Genomic DNA, 25,525 nt, shown 5'->3' with positions numbered 1-25,525 from the left:
TATTTAGAAATGCTGACTCCATACAGAAAAATGTCACTCATGACATTTAACAGAGTAAAACTCCTTCATTTGTGTTTGTTGTTTCAGTGTCTTACTTGAAAATCAAAAGGGAAATAGCCATAACTCCTATGAAAGAAAATAGGCAAATCGGATGAACATAAATTGTACAAAAAATAAACAATTGGCAAATAAAGACACGAAAAATGCTCAAAATCATGAATCCTTTGGGCAATGCAATTAAGACACTGAGATAGCACCACACAATGGCTGAAATTAAAGGACCACATCAAGTATCAATCGGCAGGGACTTGGAGGAAATGGAACTTTCACACACTGTGGGAGGGAGAGCAAAAGGAAGAAATCATGTTAGATCATGGTCTGACAGTTTCTTCAAGAGTTAAACATCCATCTAACCACCGACTCAGACACTGTCCTCTACGTTACTGACAAAAGGTAAAAAAAAAAAAACAACAAACCATAAAAAACTTACACAAATGTCTGTAACACCTTTATTTTCATTAGTCAAAATCTAGAAATAACCAAAAAGCCCGCTGAATGGATAAACAGGGGTATATGAAAATATAAGAATATTACTCAGCAAAAGAAAAGATGAGCTACTCATATAGTATCATTGGTGAATCTCTAATTATGAAACAAACGAAATCAGAAAAAACAATAGAATAAACAGTTTATGATTCTAATCATAAATTCAAGGAAATGCAAAGGTATCTACTGTAAGGAAAGTAAGTGAATGGGTAGCTGGAGAGGTGGGAAGGTCGAGGAGAGATTATGATAGGATGTGAGGTAAATATACCGAGACAAAAAAAGTCATCCTCAGGACTATGATGATGGTTTCAGAGGTTCACACCTATGTCAAAACTTAGCAAACTGTACACTTTAAATATAAGCAGTCCATGTAAGTTACACAATAATCTTAAAAATTGGCTCAAGAGAAATCCCTATGTCCCACACTTTTTGGAAAGTAAGTTTACAACCCTACATCGTGGTGGTCTAGCAGTTAAGAGTCAGAGCTCTCATTGCTGGGCTGGGTTCGTACCACGTCAGGGAACCCCACCAGTCTGTCGGTTGTCATACTTTGGTGGCTGTATGTTGCTGTGATGCAGAAAGCTATGCCACCAGTATTTCACATACCAGCAGGGTCACCCAAGGTGGTACAGGGTTCAGCGGAGCTTCCAGATAGACTAGAAAGAAGGACCTGGTCACCCACTTCCAAAAAAATTGGCCACAAAAACCCGATGAATAGCAGAGAAGTCCTGTTTGATATACTGCAGAAAAGTGAGAGGATGGGTAAAAACACTGGGCCGGATTCTGATCTGCTATACACAGGGTTTCTAGGAGTCAAAATTAACTCAACTGCACTAGCAACACAATAGTGACTCCACCCACTCTTTCCTTGTACCCTCTGGGGGTCAGTCTTCCTTCAGTGGCAGCAAATGTGGGCAACAATTAAGGATACTGCCACCCAAGTCAACAGGAACACTGCCTGGGTCACAAGAGCCACATCACTCAGCCTCAGATCCCCTTTTTCTCTTTTTCTTGCCTATGCAGTAATGGCCTTCAAGTGAACATCACTGAGAGGCTACAGAAATCCACAAAGCTTTTCAATTATTTTTATTAAATTCTCAGGCAGTGACTTCAGCTACACAAGATAAACTTGCCTAGAGATCCTGAGATTTGTGTACAAACTGATGCTGCACAGTCACTGTCACAGAACCACTTCTGGATGCACTTTCAGAAGAGGCATATTCCATCTAGCTGGCTGCAGTTTCCTCCACTCCTTGCTAAGCCAGTGTTTCTCTACCAATTACGGTTCCCCTGGACCCAATGGTCTTACAACCAATGACCCTCACCCAATGAACTGTGGACACCAGGCCAAATGGCCCTTCGTAGATCTGGGGAAGATATCCCCTCCACAGTGCTGACGTCCCCTGTGAGACCTCCTATGAGGAAGCAAAAAAAATCACGTTGCCCTCAGATGCACTTGAGGTTCTCACACCAATCCTCTCATCAGGGTCATCACTGAGACTCCTGAATCACAGCATTCAGGCCTCAAATGAGGACCAGAAAGCCCTGCAGTCTTTCCTAGGAGGCTGTGGGAGCAACGGAAATTTACTCAAAAGTGGCACGTTATTTTCTGCCATCATACGGTCTCTCCTCAAAGTTTGAGACCCCTTAAAACTTGTTCACCCCTTCATGCTTGTAGAGTCTGAATTTGTTTATGAAATACCCCACAGAGTAAACAGAACACCTAAGATTGAAGAGGATGTAAACTAAAAGGCTTCAATATTGTACAAGACAAAGCAATGTGCAGCAGGCAGCTGGAGTTTGTGACTTGGAAGCTGAAACAATTCATCCCAAGTATCACATGCAACTACACGTCCTGAAAAAGTCAGTCATTCTCTGCAAGTTGCCGGCCCAACTCATGGTATTCTTTGGGCCAACAGTGACCCAGGTCCATGAGCAAGGTAGTCAAGGCAGAGGGAAAGCTGACCCCTGAGGGCTCAGGTGACTCCTAACTTGCTCTAATACATGGGAGAACAGAGGTCAGCTTCCCTGAGCACACTGGGGTGGTGACTGACGCACACTGTGTGGACCTGCCGGGAGGTACAGGTGAAATGCTGTGGCCACAGAAACTAGGAGTGACATAAATCTAGAAAGAGCCTTGGATAAGTTAGAAAGGGCAACATATTTACATAAGCTTCCCACATAACCGAAATTTATGGGAAGTCTCCCCACTGTGCCTGTTTAGATGTATGAGAATAAATTTGAACAGATGGCTCCTCACCGAGTTTCCACTGGTGTCATTCCGCTGAAAAAGAAACTGCACATTCCCTGCCCATCTAAGGCATTTGTCTATGGTGAACTCTCCGATGTTGAGAGAGGGTAAATTTTTGCATGAAATACTTCCCACATTCAGTGCACTCATAAGGTCTTTCTCCAGTGTGAACTCTCTGATGATAACGGAGGTTGGAGCTACAGGTAAAAGATTTCCCACATTCACTGCACTCATAAGGCCTTTCTCCTCTGTGAACTCTCTGATGATAACGGAGAGCTGAACTAGAAGTAAAAGATTTCTCACACTCACTGCATTCATAAGGCCTTTCTCCTGTGTGAACTCTTAGATGATAAGAAAGGTTGGCACTACTCATAAAAGATTTCCCACATTCACTGCATACATAAGGCCTTTCTCCTGTATGAACTCTCTGGTGGTAACGGAGTTTGGAGCTAAAGATAAAAGATTTCCCACATTCACTGCACTTATAAGGCCTTTCTCCTGAGTGAACTCTCTGATGATAACCAAGCCCAGAGGAAGAGGTAAAAGATTTCCCACATTCACTGCACTCATAAGACCTTTCTCTATTATGAATTTTCTGGTGCATTGAGAAGGAAGATCTTTGGCTAAAGGACTTCCCACATTCATTGCACTCATAAGGCCTTTCTCCCGTGTGAGTTCTCTGGTGGTTACTAAATTGTGATCTATCCTGAAAGGATTTCCCACATTCACTGCACTCAAAAGGTCTTTCTCCAGTGTGAACTCTGCGATGATAACGGAGGCCTGAGCTAAAGGCAAAAGATTTCCCACATTCACTGCACTCATAAGGCCTTTCTCCTGTGTGAACTCTCTGATGACAACGAAGAGCAGAGCTAATGGTAAAAGATTTCCCACATTCATTGCACTCATAAGGCCTTCCTCCAGTGTGCGCTCTCTGGTGTTTATTGAATTGTGATCTATCCTGAAAGGATTTCCCACATTCACTGCACTCAAAATTTCTTTCTCCAGTATGAACTCTACAATGATAATGGAGGCCCGAACTAAAGGCAAAAGACTTCCCACATTCACTGCACACATAAGGCCTTTCTCCAGTGTGAACTCTCTGATGCGAACGGAGGGCAGAGCTAATGGTAAAAGATTTCCCACATTCACTGCACACATAAGGCCTTTCTCCTGTGTGAACTCTCTGATGATACTGGAGGGTGGAGCTAAAGGTAAAAGATTTTCCACATTCACTGCACACATAAGGCTTTTCTCCTGTGTGAATTCTCTGGTGTTGAATGAGTGTCCACCTATTTTTAAAATATTTCCCACATTCATTACACTCGTGAGGCCTTTCTCCAGTATGAACTCTTTGATGATAACGGAGAACAGACCTGGAGATAAAAGATTTTCCACAATCACTGCACTCATAAGGCCTTTCGCCTGTGTGAGATCTCTGATGATAACTGAGGGCAGAGCTGGAGGTAAAAGATTTCACACAGTCGCTACATTTATAAGGCCTCTCTCCAACGTCAACTCTCCTGTGTTGAATGAACACAGAGCTATGGCTAACAGATTTTGCACAATCACTGCACACATAGCTGTTTTCTCCACTGTGCCCTCTCTGCAAATGAAGGAGGACAGACTGGTCACTTAAGGATTTCCCACATTTGCTGCACTTGCACGGCGTTGTCTCAGTATGAGTTCTTTGATGTTGACTGAGGGCTGAACTTTGCATAAAAGATCTGCCACATTCTCCACACACATGAAACGTTCCTCCAGGGTGGACTCTCTGGTGCACAACAAACGAGGATTTGTACCTGAATGCTTTCCCACATTCATGGCAGACAAAACACTGTCTTCCAGTGTAGACACCCTGGTCCTGAACAAGTGTGCATTTGGGGCTGAAGGCTTTCTTGCATTCTCTCCAGGTGTAATGACTGTTTCTGCCTGGTAAAGTGGCCCTGCATTGGGTGATTTTCTTTGGCTTTTCCCCAGTATGAGTGGTCTGTTGCTGCTGATGTCCCAAGCTGGCCAGGAAGTCCTTCCCAACCTCCCCCCAGGGAAAGGGCTTCCCTGACACGTGGAGTTTGCAGCTCTTCACAAACGAGGCCATGTCTACACTGCTCCTGAAGGGTTTCTCTCCCATGTGCCGCTGCTGGTGCTGTTGAAACTTTGCACTAAAATAAAATTGTTTTGCACAAGCCCCACACCTCAACAGTTTCAGGTTGTGTTGTGTTCCCTGCTTCTCAGCCAAGTAGAAAATGTCTCTCAAGACCAGACCACACATCTCGCAGGGGTGAGTCTTCTGGGAAGATGGAGCTGCTGTGGGAGTCCTGGCAGGTGGAACTTCTACAGAAACACTTTGTTCAAAGGGAGCCTCCAGATCCTCTGCTCCACAGCAACAACCTGAAGGCAAAGAAACCCTGGTGAAGTACATGTTGACCACAGGGAGGGGCAACCCCAGCACAAATGAGCATGTGTCTCATCTCACAGTGAATCTCTGAGATGCTTTTTCAGACAAGTGAGTTGGAATCCAGCTGGAGGGGCAGTTGGCTGCTGTGCATTACTGGGCCCCTAAGGTCACAGATTGGTAGAGACCTCACCAGGGGAAGAATACAAATACAGGGTGTGACACAAGGAAGAGAAGTAGCGTCTACACCTTGTTCTCTGCCCACAGCTTCCTGCAGGACCTTTTCTGCTGCTGATGTGAGGCTCAATAGCCGGTGCAGCCAAGCCCATGAAAATCTAATCACATCAGATTAGCTGCTGCTCAAGGTCAACTTAAGGATATGTTCACACTTCACAGTCCAACACATGAGGGCCACTGGTGGAGAGAACTGCAGGAGTGGTAAGAAAAATGAGTCATATGAGGAATCCAGAGAGGTGGAGAGTATCCCTGGGCTGGAAGTCACACAGGAAATGACATGTAGTAAAATTGACAACTTGCCAAAGTGTCAATATGGAGAAGGCAAGGTAGAAATGGAGTGTGGCCACAGGGAATGAAACCAAACTTGGATGAACAAGGGAGGCACGTGCTATGATGTGAACACGGGCCTGAAGCACATTGTCCCCAGGTGCCACTCAGCAGACCCAGGCCCCCTGAGCCCAGCCTGCCGTGGCCAGAGTCATGTCCATCCTGCAACCCACAAAGAAATCCTCCTCCTAAGCCTTAGCTGGGCAACTATATGGGACACAGAGGATACAAGTCCTAAGGGAAGGACAGGAGATGTGAATGGCCTGCACTGTCTCAGAGCAACTCAGCCCACAACAGACCACAGAAAAGAGATCCAGGTGAGTGATCTCAGTGGGCTGGAGGAGGAAATCAGCCTTTGCCACCAACAAGAAACACTTAGACAGCTATCTATGATCAAAATTGGCCCTTGGAGGGCTCAACAGCCCATTGAAGATACCACAGAAACACAGTGGAACATAAAAAGGAGAATAACCACATAAAAGGATCACTGCGGACATACACTTAGTGAAGACACCTAGAAATGATCAGGAAATAAGAACAAGGGCAGGGACTGTGTGCATCAGCCAAAAGGTAGATGCCATCATGGTCCTTAATGGCCTGCTCTGCAGAGGACCCCAGCAGCCTCTGCTGCAGAGAATCTCCACAGCCCCCATTACAGTTGCTGAACCCATAGTGTACACAACAGAGGAGGCCAAGTGTTTACAAGCATGGACCCCAGCTGCCTGCTCTGCAGAGGATACTGGCAGCTTTCATACTAAAGTAACCAATAGCTATTGCCCCAACACACCTGCCAGAGGGTAATATGCTGAGTTGCCCCCCTAAAAAAGAAGGAAGTATTGTTCCATTCCAAGACCAGGACTGCCACCCGTCTCAATGCTGCACGCATCCCAGACACTGGAGCCACAACTGTTCAGGGTTGCCCATAATCCATAACCTGACTGCATGGGTGTCACCCAAGCGCCTGTACCTCAGGCACCAGAGCCATGGTTGCTGTGGGCTAGCCAGCTACTCAGACCCTAGAGACACTGTCTCTGTTTACCCATGTTCTGGTCACAGGGGCCATCACTGCTCAGTGTGTGGCTGCATCTTACACAGTGAAGTCAATGCCACTGCAGGCTATTCAGCATCTAGGACCCTAGAACTGCTATTGCTCTGCATGTATATGCACCCTAAGACCCAGATCCACCACCTGGACCACAGGTGCCTGCACAACAGACACCAATGCCACCACCACCATGAAGCTGGATTTGGCATGAGGAGGGAACCTCTCAGTCAAAATATTTCCCAAGAGAGAAAGAGATCAGGAGGTCCCCAGAAGCATTCTCCACTGCTGTGGACACCCACAGCCCGAGCTGTTGAGGACACTTGCAATCTTCACTGATGCTGACCTCAGGTGACAAAGCTGTACAGACACTAAGCTGCTGGGCCTTCTTGTAGGAAGAACCACCACACCCCACCATGATGGCACACTCACACCCACACACAGGTGAAGAGCTTCCCCACCAAAACTTTTCAGTAAAGTGTGGAAGAAGTAACTACTCCACATATTGTATAGACACCAACATAAGGGTACAAAAATCCAGAAACCATGACACCTCCAAAGGAATACAATAAGCTATCAGTCACACCAAAGAATTGTACATCTATGAGCCATCAAACAAAGAATTCAAAATAATTGTTTTAAAGAAGCTCCATGAGCTATAAGAAAACAGAGATAGACAATTCAGCATGGAAACAAAACACGATTTTCAACAGAAAGATAGAAGATATAAAAAAGAACCAAACAGAAATGATGGTGCTGAAGACTATAATGAATGAGAAAATGCAACAGAGAGCATCAATATCCAACTTGACCAATCAAAAGAATTAATCTGAAAGTGAAGGTAGGTCTTTTGAAATTACCCACTCAGAGAAGGAAAAACACCAAGGAACTAAAGAGTGAAGAAAGCCTACATGAATTATAGGACATCATGAAACAAAACAACATTTGCATTATGGGAGCCTGAGAAGGAGAAGAGAGGGGGAAGAGGCAGAAAGCTTACTGAAAGAAATAATGGATGAAAACTTCTCAAATCTGGGTAGAGAAGTGCACATCCAGGTACAGAATGCTCATAAGTCCCCAAACAAATTCAATCCAAACAGGACTTCACTGAGGCATATAATAAAATCAAGAAGTCATGACAAAGAGAATGCTGAAAACTGCAGGAGAAAAGAAACTCATCTTATACAAGGGAACCCTCATGAGGATATGAGTGGTTTTCTTTGCTGAAACACTGTATATCAGGAGAGAGTATGATAACGTTCTAAATGCTGAAAGACAAAAACTGCAAACCAATACTTTACCAGCAAAGCTGCCCTTCAGAAATGCAGGAGAGAAAAAGACTTTCCCAGACCAATAGAAGCTAGGAGTTGGTTCATCACCACTTGACATACCCTGCAAGAAATGCTAAAAGGAGTTCTTCCAGCTGAACTGAAAGTACACTAATTAGTAACACAAAAATATAAAACACACTGGTAAAGGTAAGTATATAGTCAGGTTCAGAATACTCTAAAATTGTAATAGTGTATTAAACACTCAACACTAGTACAAAGGTTAGAACATAAAAAGTATGAAAAATAAGTATACCTACAATAATTTGTTAATGGTTACACAATAGAAAAGTTGTAAATGGTGACATGAAAAACATAAAATGTATACGGTGGGAGTAAAAGAGTGGAGTTTTTTATTTTTTGTTTTGTTTTTGGTGAGAAAAATTTGCCCTGAGCTAACATCCACTGCCAATCTTCCTTCTTTTTAGCTTGAAGAAGAGTAGCCCTGAGCTAACATCTGTACCAATCTTCCTCCATTTTTGCATATGGGATGCCTCCACAACATGGCTGACAGAGTGCAGTAGGTCCATACAGGATCTGAACCTGCAAAACCGGGCCACCAAAGCAGAATGCGTGGAACTTTAACCACTCTGGCACGAGGCCAGCCCCAAGAGTAGAGTAGAGTTTCTGTATGTGATCAAAGTTAACTTGTTACAAGCTTAAAACAGAATGCTGTAAATATAAAATGTTTTATATAAGCCTCACGGTAACCACAAAGCAAAAACCTATAGTAGATACACAAAAGAGAAAGAGAAAGGAATGAAAGAGATAAATGAGATAAAACAGACTTTATGTCAAAAGCTATCATGAGAGACAAAGAAGGTCAGTATAAAATTACAAAGGAGTCAATTAATCTGGAAAATGTAACAACTGTATGTATATATGGACTACACATCAGAGCATCTAAATTAAGTATTAAGCAAATACAAACAGATCTGAAGGCAGAAAAGACAGTAATGGAACATTAAGAGGGAACTTCAGTGTCCCCCTTTCAACAATGTGTGGATATCCAGATGGAAAATTAACAAGGATATATTTGAATGGAATGACACTTTAGTCCAAATGGATCTAAGAGACATACAAGGAACATTCCATCCTACTATAGCAGACTACATTTCTTCTCAAGTCTACAAAGAATATTCTCTAGGACAGATCACGTGTTACGTCAAAGAAGTCTTAACAAACGTCAGAACACTGAAATCATATCAAGTACCATTTCCTAACACAATGGATAAAACTAGAAATCAGTAAGAGAATGAAAGCTGAAAAATTCACAAATATGTGGACATTGCACATCACACCCCTGACCAATCAATTGGTCAATGAAAAAATCAAAAGGAAAACCAAAAAATATCTTGAGACAAATGAAAATGAAAACAAAACATATAGAATGGGCAAAAGCAGTTCTAAGAGAAAAATTTACAGTGATAAATACCGACATTAAGAAAAAAGAAAGATCACAAATAAACATAAAAAACCTAAGTTCACACTTCAAGGAACTAGAAAAAGAACAAACTAAGGCCAAAGTTAGCTGAACGAAGAACAAAACAAAGATCAGAGGAGCAATAAATAAAAAAGATACTATAAAAACAATAAAAAGATCCATAATACTAAGAGCTAGTTTTTTTAAAAGATAAATAAAACTGACGAACCTGTAGCCAGACTAACTTATAACAGAGAGAAGACTCAAATAAATCAACTTAGAAATAAAGCAGGAGGAATTATAACTGACAGCACGGAAACACAAATGATCATAAGACAACTATGAACTATTACACACCAACATATTAGATAACCTAGAAGAGCTAAATTCCTAGTAACATACAACCTACCCACACTGAATCATGAAGAAATAGAAAACCTGAATAGGTGGATAACAAACAAGGAAATTAAATCAGTAATCAAAAGTCTCCCAAGAGGGGCCAGCCTGGTGGCGCAGCGGTTAAGTGTGCACATTCTGCTTTGGCAGCCCAGGGTTCACCAGTTCGGATCCCGGGTGCGGACATGGCACCGCTTGGCAAGTCATGCTGTGGTAGGCGTCCCACATATAAGACAGAGGAAGATGGGCACAGATGTTAGTTCAGGGTAAGTCTTCCTCAGCAAAAAGGGGGAGATGGGCAGCAGTTAGCTCAGGACTAATCTTCCTAAAAAAAAAAAGTCTCCCAACAAAGAAAAGGCCACAAACAGATAGACTCACTGATGAATTCTATCAACATCTTAAGAAGGCTTAACGTCAATTTTTCTCAAACTCTTCCAAAACTTTGAAGATGAAGGAACATTTCTAAAGTCATTTTAGGAGGCCAGCATCAACCTGATACCAAAGCCAGACAAGGACACTAGAAGAAAAGAAAATTATAGATCAATGTCCCTGATGAACAAATATGTAAAAAAAAAACCAAAAAACAAAATACTAGGAAACTCAATTTAACAGCACATGAAAAGAATCAGAAACTGTGACCGAGTGGGATTTATCCTTGGGGTGCAAGGATGTTCATCATAAGGCAATCAATAAATGTGGTATACCACATGAACAAAATGAGACAAAACATCATATAGTCATCTCAATAGATGCAGAAAAGCATTTGACAAAATTCAGAATCCTTTCACGATAAAAATCTCTCAAAAGATTAGGCATAGAAGGAATGTACTTCAATATCAGAAAGGCCACATATGATAAGCCCACAGCTACCAGCATAATCAACAATGAAAAGGTAAAAGCTCTTCCCCTAAGATTAGGAACAAGACAAGGATACTCACCTTCACCAGTGCTATTTAAAATAGTACTAGAAGTCCTAGCTAGTGCAATAAGGCAAGGAAAACTAATAAAAGGTATCCAAACAAAAATAAAAACAAAGAAGTAACACTGTGTTTGCAGATGACGTGATCCTATATAAAGAACACCATAAAACCTCCACTAAGAAACTGTCAGAATGGGTGATGTCAGCAATGTGGTGTTCCCTTTGTCTCTCCTCCTATGAACTACAACTAAATGGACATTCATTGATCAGCAGAGGATACCTAGACAGCACATCAGGATGCCTGAGAGACCCACACAGTTATACATCTGATAAGTGGATAGACTACCAGTGGGGAGCTGGTGGAGATCTGTGAGCACTCTCCAGGGCCCTGGTGGCCCTGTATATGTTTATGATTGCTCTCCTGGCTGGAGCACCCACAGCACCGCTGTGACCGCGAGGGTGGGAGCATGCCCTGGCACAACTGCAGGAACAGGTGACAGCAGCCCTGAACCCCTGGGTGATCACTTTCCCATCTGGTGGGAAAGCCAACAGTGCTACCACAGTCACCAGGGAGTGGTGCCGGCTTGCACAGGGATCACAGGGAGCTCAGAATACACAGCTCCTGCCCCACTCCCCAGTGGTGACAGGTGGAGCCTGTGACCAGAGACTATCACTATGTGAAGGCACAAACCCACCCCATCAAATACTATGCAGGAAAATATGAATACTCCAGACCAGAAGAAAAAACACAAACACCCAGAAATAAATCTGGAAGGTACAGAAATCTACAATCTAAATGACAGAGAATTCAAATAGCTATCATAAAAAAACTGCAGTTACAAAAGAACTCAGAAACACAGTTTAATGAAATCAGGAACAAAATTAATGATCAGAGAAAATTCTTCACAAAAGAGATTGAAACTAAAAAGAAAAACCAATCAGAAATTTGAGACATAAAAATCACAATGAATGAGATAAAGAAAAATCTAGAATCCTTAAATAACAGCTGATATTATGGAGGACAGAATTAGCAATCTACAGGATAGGAACATAGACATGCTTCAGATGGAGGAGACAGAACAAACACTAAAGAAATAAAGAAATTCTCCAAGAAATATTGAACTCAATTTGAAATGCAACATAAGGATTATAGGTATTACAGAGGGAGAAGAAAAGGAGAAAGAAGAAGAGCTTATTCAAAGAATGAATAGCTTTGAACTTCCCAAACTTGGGGAAGGAGCTGGAATTACAAGTAAAAGAAGCTAACAGAACTCCTATTTACATCAACGTAAAAAGACCTTCTCCAAGGCATATACTAGTAAAACTGGGAAAAGTCAACAACAAAGAAATAACATTAAGAGCAGCAAGGCAGAAGCAAATAACGTACAAAGGAACTGCTGTCAGCCTGTCAGCGAATTTCTCAGCATAAACCTTAGAGGCAAGGAGAGAGTGGAATGATATATTCAAAATTCTGAAAGACAAAAACTTTCAGCCAAGAGTACTCCAACCAGTGAAAAAATCCTTCAGATACAGTGGAGAAGTAAAAACTTTACCAGATAAACAAAGGCTGAGGGAATACATCACAAAGACCCCATCTATACAAGATATGATCAAGAAGGCCTTCATAACTGAAAAAAGAAGGAAAGAGGTTTACAAAGCCTTGAGCAAGGAGATAAACAGGCATACAGAATACAGCAGCACCAAAGTACATAAAGTAACTATTAATTGACCTAACAGGATATATTGACAGGAACACAATAATAGTAGGTAACCGTAACACCCTACTTTCATCAATGGATTTATCCAGACAGAAAGTCAATAAGAAAACAGTAGAACTAAACAAAACTCTAGACTAGATGGACTTAGCAGGCATATAGAGAATACTCCACCCAAAATCAGCAGAATACACATTCTTCTCAAGTGCACATGGAACATTCTCAAAGATATACCATATGTTGGGAACCAAGGCAAGCCTCAACAAATATAAGACTGAAACCATATCAAGGATCTTCTCTGACCATAATGCTATGAAACTAGAAATCAACAACAAGAAAAAAGCTGGGAAAGTGACAAACATGTGGAGACTAAGCAACATTCTACTGAACAACCAGTGGATCATTAAAGAGATTACAGGAGAAATAAAAAATTATCTTGAGACAAATGAAAATATGCCACCCTAACTTACATGGGATGCACCAAAAACGGTCCTAAGAAGAAAATTGACAGCCATACAGACCCATCTTAAGAAACAAGAAAAATCTCAAATAAGTAATCTTAAACTACACCTAATAGAAGTAGAAAAAGAACAACAAACAAAGCCCAAAGTCAGCAGAGGGAGGGAAATAAATAGAGCAGAAATAAATGAAATTGAAACCAAAAACAGTACAAAGGATCAACAAAACAAGGAGCTGGTTCTTTAAGAAGATAAACAAAATCAACAAACCCTTAGCCACATCACTAAGAAAAAGAGAAGGCTCAAATAAAGAAAATTAGCAATGAAAGAGGAGAAATTACAAGGATACCACAGAAATACAAAGGATTATAAGAGAATGCTATGAAAAACCATATGCCAATAAATTGGACAACCTAAAAGAAAGCGATAAATTCTTAGATTCACACAACCTTCCAAAACTGAACCAAGAAGAGAGAATCTAAATAGACCAATCACAAGTAAACAGATTGAAACAGTAATCAAAACCTACCCAAAAAATAAAAGTACAGGACCAGATGGCTTCTCTGGAGAATTCTACCAAACATTCAAGGAATATTTAGTACCTATCCTTCTCAAACTATTGCAAAAAACTGAAGAAAACAGAACACTTCCTAATACATTTTACAAAGCCAACATCACCCCGATCCCAAAGCCAGACAAGGATGACACAAAAACAGGAAAATTACAGGCCAACATCGCTGATGAAAATAGATGCAAAAATCCTCCTCAAAATATTGGCAAACCGAATACAGCAATACGTCAAAGGGATCATACACCATGATCATGTGGTATTTATACCAGGGACACAGGGACGGTTCAACATCCACAAATCAATGTGATACACCACATTAACAAAATGAGGAATAAAAACCACATGATCATCTTTTTTTTAAAATTTTTATTCAGTAAATGATAGGTTACAATCTTGTGAAATTTCAGCTGTACATTATTGTTTGTCAGTCGTGTTGTAAGTGCACCCCTTCACCCTTTGTGCCCACCCCCCACCCCTCCTTTCCCCTGGTAGCCACTGATCTGTTTTGTTTGTCTACATTTTTAAATTCCTCATATGAGTGTAGTCATACAGAGATTGTCCTTCTCTATCTGACTTATTTCACTTAACAAAATTCCCTCAAGGTCCATCAATGTTGTTGCAAATGGGACGATTTTGTTCTTTTTTACAGCTGAGTAGTATTCCATTGTATATATACATACCACATCTTCTTTATCATGTGTTCATGGGCACGTAGGTTGCTTCCACGTCTTGGCTATTGTAAATAATGCTGCAATGAATATTGGGGTGCATGGGACTTTTGGAACTGCTGACTTCAAGCTCTTTGGATAGATACCCAGTAGTGGGATGGCTGGGTCATATGGTAGTTCTATTTTTAATTTTTTGAGGAATCTCCATACTATTTTCCATAGTGGCTGCAACAGTTTGCATTCCCACCAGCAGTGTATGAGGAAAACCACATGATCATCTTAATAGACACTGAGAAAGCATTTGACAAGATCCAACATCCATTTATGATAAAAACTCTCAATAAAATGGGTATAGAAGGAAAGTACCTCAATATAATAGAGGCCATATAGGATAAACCTATAGCCAACATCATACTCAACAGGAAAAACTGAAAGCCATCCCTCAGAGAACTGGAACAAGAAAAGGGTGCCCTTCTTGCTACTCTTACTCAACACAGTACTGGGGTTTTGGCCAGAACAATTAGGCAAGAAATAGAAATAAAAGGAATCCAAATTGGCAAGGAAGAAGTGAAACTCTCACTGTTTGCAGACAACATGATTTTATACATAGAAAACCCTAAAGAATTCTTTGGAAAACTCTTAGGAATAATCAACAACTACAGCAAAGTTGTAGAGTACAAAATCAACTTACAAAAATCAGTTGCATTTCTATACTCTAATAATGAAGTAACACAAAAACAACTCGAGAATACAATCTTGTTTACAAGTGGAACAAATGGAATAAAATATCTAGGAATAAATTTAACTAAGGAGGTGAAAAACCTATACAATGAAAACTATAAGACATTACTGAAAGATATCAAGGACAACATAAAGAAACGGGAAGATATTCCATGCACCTGGATCTGAAGAATAAACATAGTTAAAATGTCAATATTACCTAAAGCAATCTACAGATTCAATGCAATCCCAATCAGAATCTCAATGACATTCTTCACAGAAATAGAACAAAGAGTCCTAAAATTCATATGAGGCAACAAAAGACCTTGAATAGCCAAAGCAATACTGAGAAGAAAGAACAAGGCTGGAGTCATCACAATCCCTGACTTCAAAATATACTACAAAGCTAGAGTAATCAAAACAGCATGGTACGAAAAACTATATGCCAACAGAATGGATAACCTAGAGGAAATGGATAAATTTTTGGACTCCTACAATCTCCCAAAGCTCACTCAAGAAGAGGCAGACAATTTGAACAGACCAATCACAAGGAAAGAGATTGAAACAGCAATCAAAAACATCCCAAAGAATAAAACCCCAGGACCAGATGGCGTTCCTGGGGAATTCTACCAAACTTTCAGAGAGGATTTAATACCTATCCTTTTCAAGCTATTCCAAAAAATTAGGGAAGATGGAACACTTCTTAACACATTCTATGAGGCCAACATCACGCTGATACCAAAACCTGACAAGGACACCATGAAAAAAGAGAACTACAGGCCAATATCACTGATGAACATAGACGCAAAAATTCTAAACAAAATTTTGGCAACCAGAATTCAACAATTCATCAAAAGGATCATACATCATGATCAGGTGGGATTCATACCAGGGACACAGGGATGGTTCAACATCCACAAATCAATCAACGTGATACACCACATCAACAAACTGAGGAATAAAAACCACATGATCATCTCAATAGATGCAGAGAAAGCATTTGACAAGATCCAACAGCCATTTATGATAAAAACTCTTAACAAAATGGGGATAGAAGGAAACTACCTCAACATAATAAAGGCCATATATGACAAACCCATAGCCAACATCATACTCAATGGGCAAAAACTGAACGCCATCTCCCTGAGAACAGGAACGAGACAAGGATGCCCTCTATCACCACTCTTATTTAACATAGTACTGGAGGTCCTGGCCAGAGCAATCAGGGAAGAAAAAGGAATAAAAGGAATCCAAATAGGGAGGGAAGAAGTGAAACTCTCGCTGTTTGCAGACGACATGATCTTATATATAGAAAACCCCAAGAATCCATTGGAAAACTCTTAGAAGTAATCAACAATTACAGCAAAGTTGCAGGGTATAAAATCAACTTGCATAAATCAGTAGCATTTCAATACTCCAGTAATGAACCAACAGAAAAAGAACTCAAGAACACAATACCATTCACAATCACAACAAAAAGAATAAAATACCTTGGGGTAAATTTAACTAAGGAAGTGAAGGAACTATATAATGAAAATTACAAGGCCTTTCTGAGAGAACTGGATGACAACATAAGGAAATGGAAAGACATTCCATGTACATGGATTGGAAGAATAAACATAGTTAAAATGTCCATTCTACCTAAAGCAATCTACAGATTCAGCGCCATCCCATCAGAATCCCAATGACATTCTTTACAGAATTAGAACAAAGAATCCTAAAATTCATATGGGGCAACAAAAGACCCCGAATTTCTAAAGCAATCCTGAGAAAAAAGAACAAAACGGGAGGCATCACAATCCCTGACTTCAAAACATACTACAAAGCTACAGTAATCAAAACAGCATGGTACTGGTACAAAAACAGGTGCACAGATCAATGGAACAGAATTGAAAGCCCAGAAATAAAACCACACATCTATGGACAGCTTATCTTTGACAAAGGAGCTGAGGGCATACAATGGAGAAAAGAAAGTCTTTTCAACAAATGGTGCTGGGAAAACTGGAAGGCCACATGTAAAAGAATGAAAATTGACCACTCTTTTTCACCATTCACCAAAATAAACTCAAAATGGATCAAAGACCTAAAGCTGAGACCTGAAACCATAAGCCTTCTGGAAGAAAACGTAGGCAGTCCACTCTTTGACATCAGTATTAAAAGGATCTTTTTGGACACCATGCCTTCTCAGAGAAGGGAAACAATACAAAGAATAAACAAATGGGACTTCATCAGACTAAAGAGCTTCTTCAAGGCAAATGAAAACAGGGTTGAAACAAAAAAACAACCCACTAACTGGGAAAAAATATTTGCAAGTCATATATCTGACAAAGGCTTAATATCCATAATATATAAAGAACTCTTGCAACTCAACAACAAAACATCAAACAACCCAATCAAAAAATGGGCTGGAGACATGAACAGACATTTCTCCAAAGAAGACATACTGATGGCCAATAGGTACATGAAAAGATGCTCATCATCGCTGATCATCAGGGGAAATGCAAATCAAAACTACACTAAGATATCACCTTACACCCGTTAGAATGACAAAAATATCTAAAACTAATAGCAACAAATGTTGGAGAGGTTGCGGAGAAAAAGGAACCCTCATACACTGCTGGTGGGAATGCAAACTGGTGCAGCCACTATAGAAAACAGTATGGAGATTCCTCAAAAAATTAAAAATAGAACTACCATATGATCCAGCCATCCCACTACTGGGTATTTATCCAAAGAGCTTGAAGTCAGCAATCCCAAAAGTCCTATGCACTCCAATGTTCATTGCAGCATTATTTACAATAGCCAAGACATGGAAGCCACCTAAGTGCCCAGCAACAGACGAATGGATAAAGAAGATGTGGTACATATATACAATGGAATACTACTCAGCTGCAAAACAGAACAAAATCATTCCATTTGCAATAACATGGATGGACCTTGAGGGAATTATGTTAAGTGAAATAAGCCAGCGAGAGAAGGATAATCTGTGTATGACTGCACTCATGTGAGGAATTTAAAATTATGGACTAAGAACAGTTTAATGGATACCAGGGGAAAGGTGGGGTGGGGAGTGGGCACAAAGGGTGAAGTGGTGCACCTACAACATGACTGACAAACATTAATGTACAACTGAAATTTCACAAGATTGTAACCTATCATTAACTCAAAAAACAAAAAAAAAAAAAGATAAAATGAGGTCATTCGGGTGGGCCCTAATCCTACATAACTGGTGTCCCAACAAGAAGAGGAGATTAGGACGCAGACACACAGAGGGAGGACCATGTGAGGACACAGGGAGAAGATGGCCATCTACAAGCCAAGGAGAGAGGCCTGAGAAGAAACCAAACTTGCTGACACCTTGATCTTGGACTTCTAGCTTGCAGAACTATGAGAAAATAAATTTCTGTTGTTTGAAAAAAAAAAAACGAAAGTAGACGATTATCTTACGCCATACACAAAAATTAACTCAAAATGGATTAAAGACTTGAAAGTAAGACATGAAACCATAAAACTCCTTGAAGAAAATATAGGCAGTACACTCTCTGACATCAGTCTTAGAAGGATCTTTTCGAATACCATGTCCACTCAGGCAAGGGAAACAAAAGGAAAATAAACAAATGGGACTTCTTCAGACTAAAGAGCTTCTGCAAGGGAAAGGAAACCAGGAACAAAACAAAAGACAACCCCAACTGGGAAAAAATATTTATAAATCATATATCTGACAAGGGGTTAATCTCCAAAATATATAAAGAACTCATACAACTCAACAAGAAAAAACAAACAACCCGATCCAAAAATGGGCAGAGGCTAGGAAAAGACAATTTTCCAAAGAAGATATACAGATAGCCAACTGACACATGAAAAAATGTTCAACATCATAATCATCAGGGATATGCAAATCAAAACTACAATGAGATATCACCTTACAATTGTTAGAATGGCTATAATCACCAAGACAAAAAACAACAAATGCTGGAGAGGATGTGGAGAAAAGGGAACCCTCAAACACTGCTGATAGGAATGCAAACTGGTGCAGCCACTATGGAAAATAGCACAAAGATTTCTCAAAATATTAAAAATAGGATTACCATAGGATCCAGCTATCCTACTACTGGGTATTTATCCAAAGAACTTGAAGTAAACAATTCAAAGAGACTTATGCACCCCTATGTTCATTGCAGCATTATTCACAATAGCCAAGACGTTGAGGCAACCAAAGTGCCCACTGACTAATCAATGGATTAAAAAAAGATGTGGTGTATATATATACAGGTATATACATACAGTAATGCAATACTATTCAGCCACAAAAAAGGACAAAATTGTCCCATTTGCAACAACATGGATGGAACTTGAGGGTATTATGTTAAGAGAAATAAGCCAGACAGAGAAAGACAAACATCATATGACTTCACTCACATGTGCAAGATAAACAAATACATGGACAGAGAACAGATTAGTGTTTATCAGAGGGGAAGGGGGTTTGGGTTTAGTATAAGGGACAAAGGGGCACATATATATGGTGACTGACAAATAATAATGTACAACTGAAATTTCACAATGTTATAAACTATGAAGACCTCAATAAAAAAAACTGTCAGAACGAATAAATGAACTAGAAAATTTGCAGAACATAAAGTCAATACACAAAAATCAGTAGTGTCTACACACGAACAATAAAATACTTCACTAAGAAATTAAGAAATCAGGGACTGGCCTCATGGCCTAGTGGTTAAGTTTGGCACACTGCTTCAGCGGCCCAGGTTTGGTTTCTGGGCATGGACCTACACCACTCATTGGCGGCCATGCTATGGTGGTGACCCACATACAAAATGCAGGAAGATTGGCACAGATGTTAGCTCAGGGTGAATCTTCCTCAGCAAAAAAAAAGGAAATTAACAAATCCCATTTACAACAGCATTAAAAACAATAAAGTACCTAGGAATGAATTTAACCAAGCAGAGAAAAGATGTCTACACTGAAAACTATAAGATACCAATGAAAGAAACTGAAGACATAAATAAATGGAAAGACATTGCACATTCTGGATTGGAAGAACTACCATTGATAAAATACCTCTATTACCCAAACAACCTATAGATTCAATGCAATCTCTACCAAAATTCTAATGGTATTTTTTACCTAAAATATAAAAAGAATCCTAAAAGTTAAACAACAAATGACCTCAAATAGCCAAAGTAATCTTCATGAAGAAGATCAAAGTTAGAGGCATCACACTTCATGATTTCAAACCGTATTATAAAACAACAACAGTAATCAAAACAGTATGGCACTGAAAAAACAGACACACAGACCTATGAAATGTAACTCAGAAATCAACCCGCATTTATCCGTCTTAATAAGGCATTTTTACTTTACTGAGAGCAGATGTTAAGCATTCTTTTTTTAAAGATTGGCACCTGAGCTAAAAACTGTTGCCAATCTTCTTCTTTCTTTTTTTTCTTCTTTTTGCTTTTTCTCCCCAAATCCCCCCAGGTACAGAGTTGTATATTTTAGTTGTGGGTCCTTCTAGTTGTGGCATGTGGGACGCCGCCTCAATGTGGCCTGATGAGTGGTGCCGAGAGGGTGCCTGATGAGAGGGATCCGAACCGGTGAAACCCTGGGCCGCAGCAGTGGAGCACAAGAACCTAACCTCTCTGCCACGGGGTCGGCCCCCAAGCATTCTTAACAAGGGTGCCAAGAATACACAATGGGGAAAGGACTGTCTCTTCAATAAACGGTGCTGGGAAAACAGGATATGCACAGGAAAAAAATGAAACTGGGACTCTATCTTACACGACTCAAAAAAATTAACTAGAACTGGATTAAAGACTTAAAAATAAAACTCTGGAAAAAAACAGAAAAAGCTCCTTGATATTGATTTTGGCAACGATTTTTTTGGATGTGATACCAAAAGCACTGGCAACAAATGCAAAAATAAATAAGTCGGGCTACATCAAATGAAAAACCTTCTGCATAGCAAAAGAAGCAATCAACAAAATGAAAAGGGAGAAAATATTCACAAATGTTGCATCTCATAAAGGATCAATATCTAAAATATATAAAGTACTCACACAACTCAGCAACAGAACGATCCAGTTAAAAATGGGCAAAGGACATGAACAGACGTTCTATGAAAGAAGATCTACAAACGGCCAACAGGTATACGAAAAAATGCTCCTCTTCACTAACCATCAGGAAAATACAAATCAAAAGCACAGAGAGATATCACCTCACACCTGATAAAATGACTACCATCAGAAAGAGCAGAGATAACAAGTCTGGGGGAGGGTGCAGATGTAAGGGAACTCTGGTTCACTGCGGTTGGCATGTAAAAAATAAATAAATGAAAATCATAGAAACAGTAGAATGCCAGGAGCTGGGGCATGGGGGAAACAGGGTGACGTTCGTCAAAAGGTACAAACGTGCAGTTATGAGTAAGTTTTGAGAATGTAACATACAGCATGGTGACTGTAGTTCATACTCTACTGTACACCTGAAATGTACCGAGAATAGATGTAAAGCATTCATAACAACAACAAAATAATAACAAGGTAACTTTACGAGGTGATTGATGTTTAGTTAACTTCATTGTGGCAATTATTTCACAATGCATATATATATATCAAATCATCACGTTATACATTTTACTGTACAGTTGACGTCCATATCCATGGGTTCCACATCCGTGGATTCAATGAACCATGGATGAAAAATATTTGAAAAAAGAAAATTCCAGAAAAGTTTCAAAAAGCAAACCTTAAATTTGCCAGGCACTGAGAACGATAGTGAATACATGTGAATGAAGACAAGTGTAGTCAACTACTTACATTGCATTTACATTGTATTAGGTATTATGACTAATCTAGAGATGATTTAAAGTATACAGAAAGATGTACGTAGGTTATATGCAAAGAGTATGCCATTTTATATAATGCACTTGAGAGTTCCTGGATTTTAGTATCCACGGGGGAGGTTCTGGAACCAACACCCTGTGAACACCAAGGGATGAATGTACATAATTTTATATCTCGACAAGACTGAAAAAAAAAAATCTAACCACTACAGACCAGATCTAAACACTACAAACCATGCAAGAGGACACTGAAAAGCATCCCATGTTTCAGGTAAGTAGTGACTGTGACAATGCCTACATGCCTGGCACAAGCAGCCATGAGGAAATGAAACGGAAAAGAAGGACAAAGCCTGGGATACAGAAGTGATATGGATCTGGACACAATGACCCAGAGAGGGCCGCTCGGTGGAATCCGTGAAGCTCAAGGCAATACCCCCAGCCTGGATGCCTTTCCTAAGAGGGCTCCGTACAGCAGGTACTGGGGCTGCAGGGGAGAGAACACGGCGGTACACACACCCAGCCCTAGCAACACGGCACCACCCAGAAAGCTGGGGGAGCAAGTGGTGTCCACGGTCCATGAGAAAAACGACTGAGAAGGGCTGTGGGGAGGGAATACAGCCTAGTCCAGCTCACTGGCGAGGCCGTGAGAGTCTTACCCAGAGAGGATACGAGCGCAAAGTTCTCCAGCATCACATCCAGGTACAGGCGTCTCTGAGCCTCATCCAGGAGCCTCCATTCCCCCCAGGAGAAGTACACAGCAACATCGTGAAAGGTCACACTGTCCTGTAATGACGGGGACAGATAAAACCATCAACACTCTCTCTGAGATCCCACAATCCATCTCACCACACACTCATCCTCCCCCAGAGCGCCCCACCTCAGAGGAATTCCAGGCCAGGTGTCACTATCTTCAGGGTCCCTTTATTCACTGTGTTCAGCCCTCAGAAACATCAGGCAGGGGGGCACAGAGACCTCATCCAAGCTCTGGTCCTGGCATGTAGGGTCTCATCCACCCTGTCAGTCAATTCCCCTGGAGACTCTAGACTTGGACTCCAAGACGCAGCCAAACGTGGGCTCGTGCTTCACCCTTCAGTCTCCAATACCAGGGCCCGAGGGCCATCGGCTCACGCTTCCTGTCAACGTGCATGTCATTCCGTAGATTGTACCTCTCACGTCTTCAGTGCCCACAGTTGCACTCCCAGCTCTGCATTTAAGGAAATCCCCAAGTGCTGCTCTGAAGGCCTCCTCTATACCTTTGATCCTTCTCAACATCAGGCCCTCAGGAGCACCAGCTCTGCGCCCTCGGACCAGGACTCCGCTCCCTGCGCCTCCCCGGCCTCCTCACCCCTTCCCGTCCGTTCTCTCCGAGCAGCGCCTGGAGAACTTTTTAAACCCCAACACGCACCGCGTCCCTCTCTGGTCACAGCCCTCCCGGCTCCGGGACCCTCGGACTGAAGGAGCAGCCCCTCCCCTGCCGGTCCAGGGGGGACCCCTCCTCACACTGTTCCCTGCGGACACAACGCCGACCCGGGGCCCCGCCGCACCCTCCGCCCGGCCCCCTCACCCTCCGCCCGGCCCCCGCCCGCAGCCACAGGCCCCACGAGCGCCTCCCCGGCCCGGCCCCGGGGTTTGGGCTGCAGGCCCGGGAGCAGCGCCCGCCCGAGGGCTGGAGCTCGGGCTGCGCTGCGGGCGGGGCGGCCCGGAGCCGAGCGCTCACCTGAGCCGGCTCCCTCCGCGCGGCCGCCGCCATCGGCCTCGGGGGCGGAGCGGGGCCAGGAGCGACGGGAGACGAGGCGCCGGGCGCGAGGCCCCGGGCGGCGTCGCCGAGCCTCAGAGCCGCCAGCACCGCGCGGACAGCGCCTCCTCCCGCGCCTCTACGCGCGTTTCCCCAGTCCCGGCCCGGGACTCCGAGGCTGGAAGAACAACCAGCTGCCGCAGGTACAGCCCCTGAAGAGAACCCCGGAAGTCCCCTCTCCACCCTTCTGCCCAAACGGAAACGCCTTTTGTCCTGAGCCTTCATTGGCTCTGGGAGCCGTCTGTCGTCGTAGAGCATTCAGGGAAATGTAGTTCCAACAATCCAAGGCAGAGAGGGTTCCCCAAGCGACTCCCCTGTGAGCAGCATTGGGCAAGGCCCCTTCTCTTTCCAGGGCTCCCCTCTTCTTAAAGGGGCCGTATGCGGACTTCTGGGGACTGCTTTCTGCAACTGATCAGCCAGGCATTCAGGCCGTGAATTAGGATGACAAATGTTTCCCAAGAGGCCATTGGCAGCAGTGCAAGTTGGCCCAAATCTGATGTGCCATTTTCTGCCCGAATACTGTTCCCTCAGAGGCACACAAACTTGGGGACTCCACAAAAGTCGTCATGCTTTCAGAGCCCAAATCTGTTGATAAACCACCCCATATACTGAACAGAACCCCCAAGAAAAAGAGGACTGAAAGAGTAAGGCCTTTCTTATCGTACAACCCAAATCAAAGTGTGGCAGGCAGTTCTCGGGTTGGTGACTTGGGAGCTGGAAAAACTCATCACAAGTATCATGTGAACCTAACATGTCCCTGAAAAGGTAGTCCTTCTGGCAAGGTGACAATAGAATTCGTTAGGTATCCTCTAGGTCAGAACTGGGGGAGGTCCATGCCCCAACTACTCAGAGGGAAGGGAATGCGGACCCCCTAAGGCTCAGGCTACTCCTAATTTGTTCTCCCACCTGAGAGAACAGAGGTCGGCTTCCCTGAGCACACTGCGGTGGCGACTGGTGCACGCTGTGTGGACCTGCCAGGTGGCAGGGGTGAAATGGCTTTAACAACGGAGACTGGTAATGAGGGAAATCTGGGAAGGGCCTTGGGCAGGGCAGAAACTGAAACACAGCCACGCATGCTTCTCACATAAATTAGACTTACGGGGACTCTCCCGTGGATGTTGGGATGTGTGAGAGTCAAATAAGTCTGATGACTAGTCCAGAGGCTTTGCTCCACTTTTGTTATATTGAAGAAAGTAATTGCACATTCCTTGCCCCATGAGGATACTAGGATATGGGTGACAAGTTCTTCAGAATCACCTCGTGGTACAAGCGTCTTTGACCCTCATCAAGGTACCCCACTCCTCCCAGAAATACACAAGCATGTCCTCACATGTCACAGCACCCTGACATGATCGGGACAGATGAGATGAGGATCAGCATCTCTGAGGACCCACGTCCATACTCACCTTTCTCCAGAGCTCAGCATCTCAGAAGAGATGCCAGTCCTTGGTGCCACTGATGCCCACGCTCTCCTAGTGGTCCCATGAACACCCTGCTCAGCCCTCAGCAACAAGAGGCAGGAGGGCAGATAGACGCTGTCTAAGCAGTGGGCCTGGACTGCAGGCCCCAACCCCTCCCGCCAGGCAATAACCCTGGGGCCCCCAAGATCATGACTCCCAGACACAAGGCAACCTGACTTCTCAGTTCCACCTCAGTCCCCAAGAGGAAGGCCCTGAGGCCATCAGCTCACACTTCCTCTCGATGTGCACATCATTCTGTAGACCATCTCTCTCACATGTCCAGACACCAGAGTCACCCTCCAACAGCCACCACCACCTCCCCGCACCACCCCATAGGCATCTTCCTGGACCCACCCATGGACCTGGCACATGGCATCCAGAGAGTGCTTGACAAATTCACACACGATCCAGCACAACCCCA

General features: G+C 42.4%; 1 protein-coding gene across 2 annotated transcripts; it reads right to left on the bottom strand.

Moving 5' to 3' along the window:
• Nucleotides 1-495: 495 nt before the first annotated feature.
• LOC111767450 (zinc finger protein 814) lies at nt 496-23,838 on the bottom strand. 2 transcript variants are annotated; one of them, XM_023650613.2, is made up of 3 exons: nt 23,567-23,838; nt 22,506-22,632; nt 496-5,185 (listed from the first exon to the last, which is right to left on the bottom strand). In XM_023650613.2, exons 1-3 carry the CDS (start codon nt 23,597-23,599, stop codon nt 2,862-2,864), a joined length of 2,484 nt encoding a protein of 827 aa, XP_023506381.1. In that variant the 5' UTR covers nt 23,600-23,838; the 3' UTR covers nt 496-2,861. The 2 variants fall into 2 exon arrangements, with proteins under 2 accessions (XP_023506381.1, XP_023506383.1); XM_023650615.2 differs by lacking the exon at nt 23,567-23,838 and adding an exon at nt 22,727-23,053.
• Between the last annotated feature and the right edge of the window lie 1,687 nt (nt 23,839-25,525).

This window comes from Equus caballus, chromosome 10, assembly GCF_041296265.1.
Source record: "Equus caballus isolate H_3958 breed thoroughbred chromosome 10, TB-T2T, whole genome shotgun sequence".
NCBI classification, from domain to species: domain Eukaryota; kingdom Metazoa; phylum Chordata; class Mammalia; order Perissodactyla; family Equidae; genus Equus; species Equus caballus.
The sequence above is the reverse complement of the archived record's forward strand: the minus strand, read 5'-3'. Positions and strand labels throughout refer to the sequence as shown.

Coding starts and splice junctions, on each gene's coding strand:
- LOC111767450 (XM_023650613.2), bottom strand. CDS start 23,599: ATGGCGGCGGCCGCGCGGAGGGAGCCGGCTCAG. Junction 22,633..23,566: donor CGCGGAGGGAGCCGGCTCAG/GTGAGCGCTCGG, acceptor CCGTCATTACAG/GACAGTGTGACCTTTCACGA. Junction 5,186..22,505: donor TGCGCTCGTATCCTCTCTGG/GTAAGACTCTCA, acceptor CTTTGCCTTCAG/GTTGTTGCTGTGGAGCAGAG.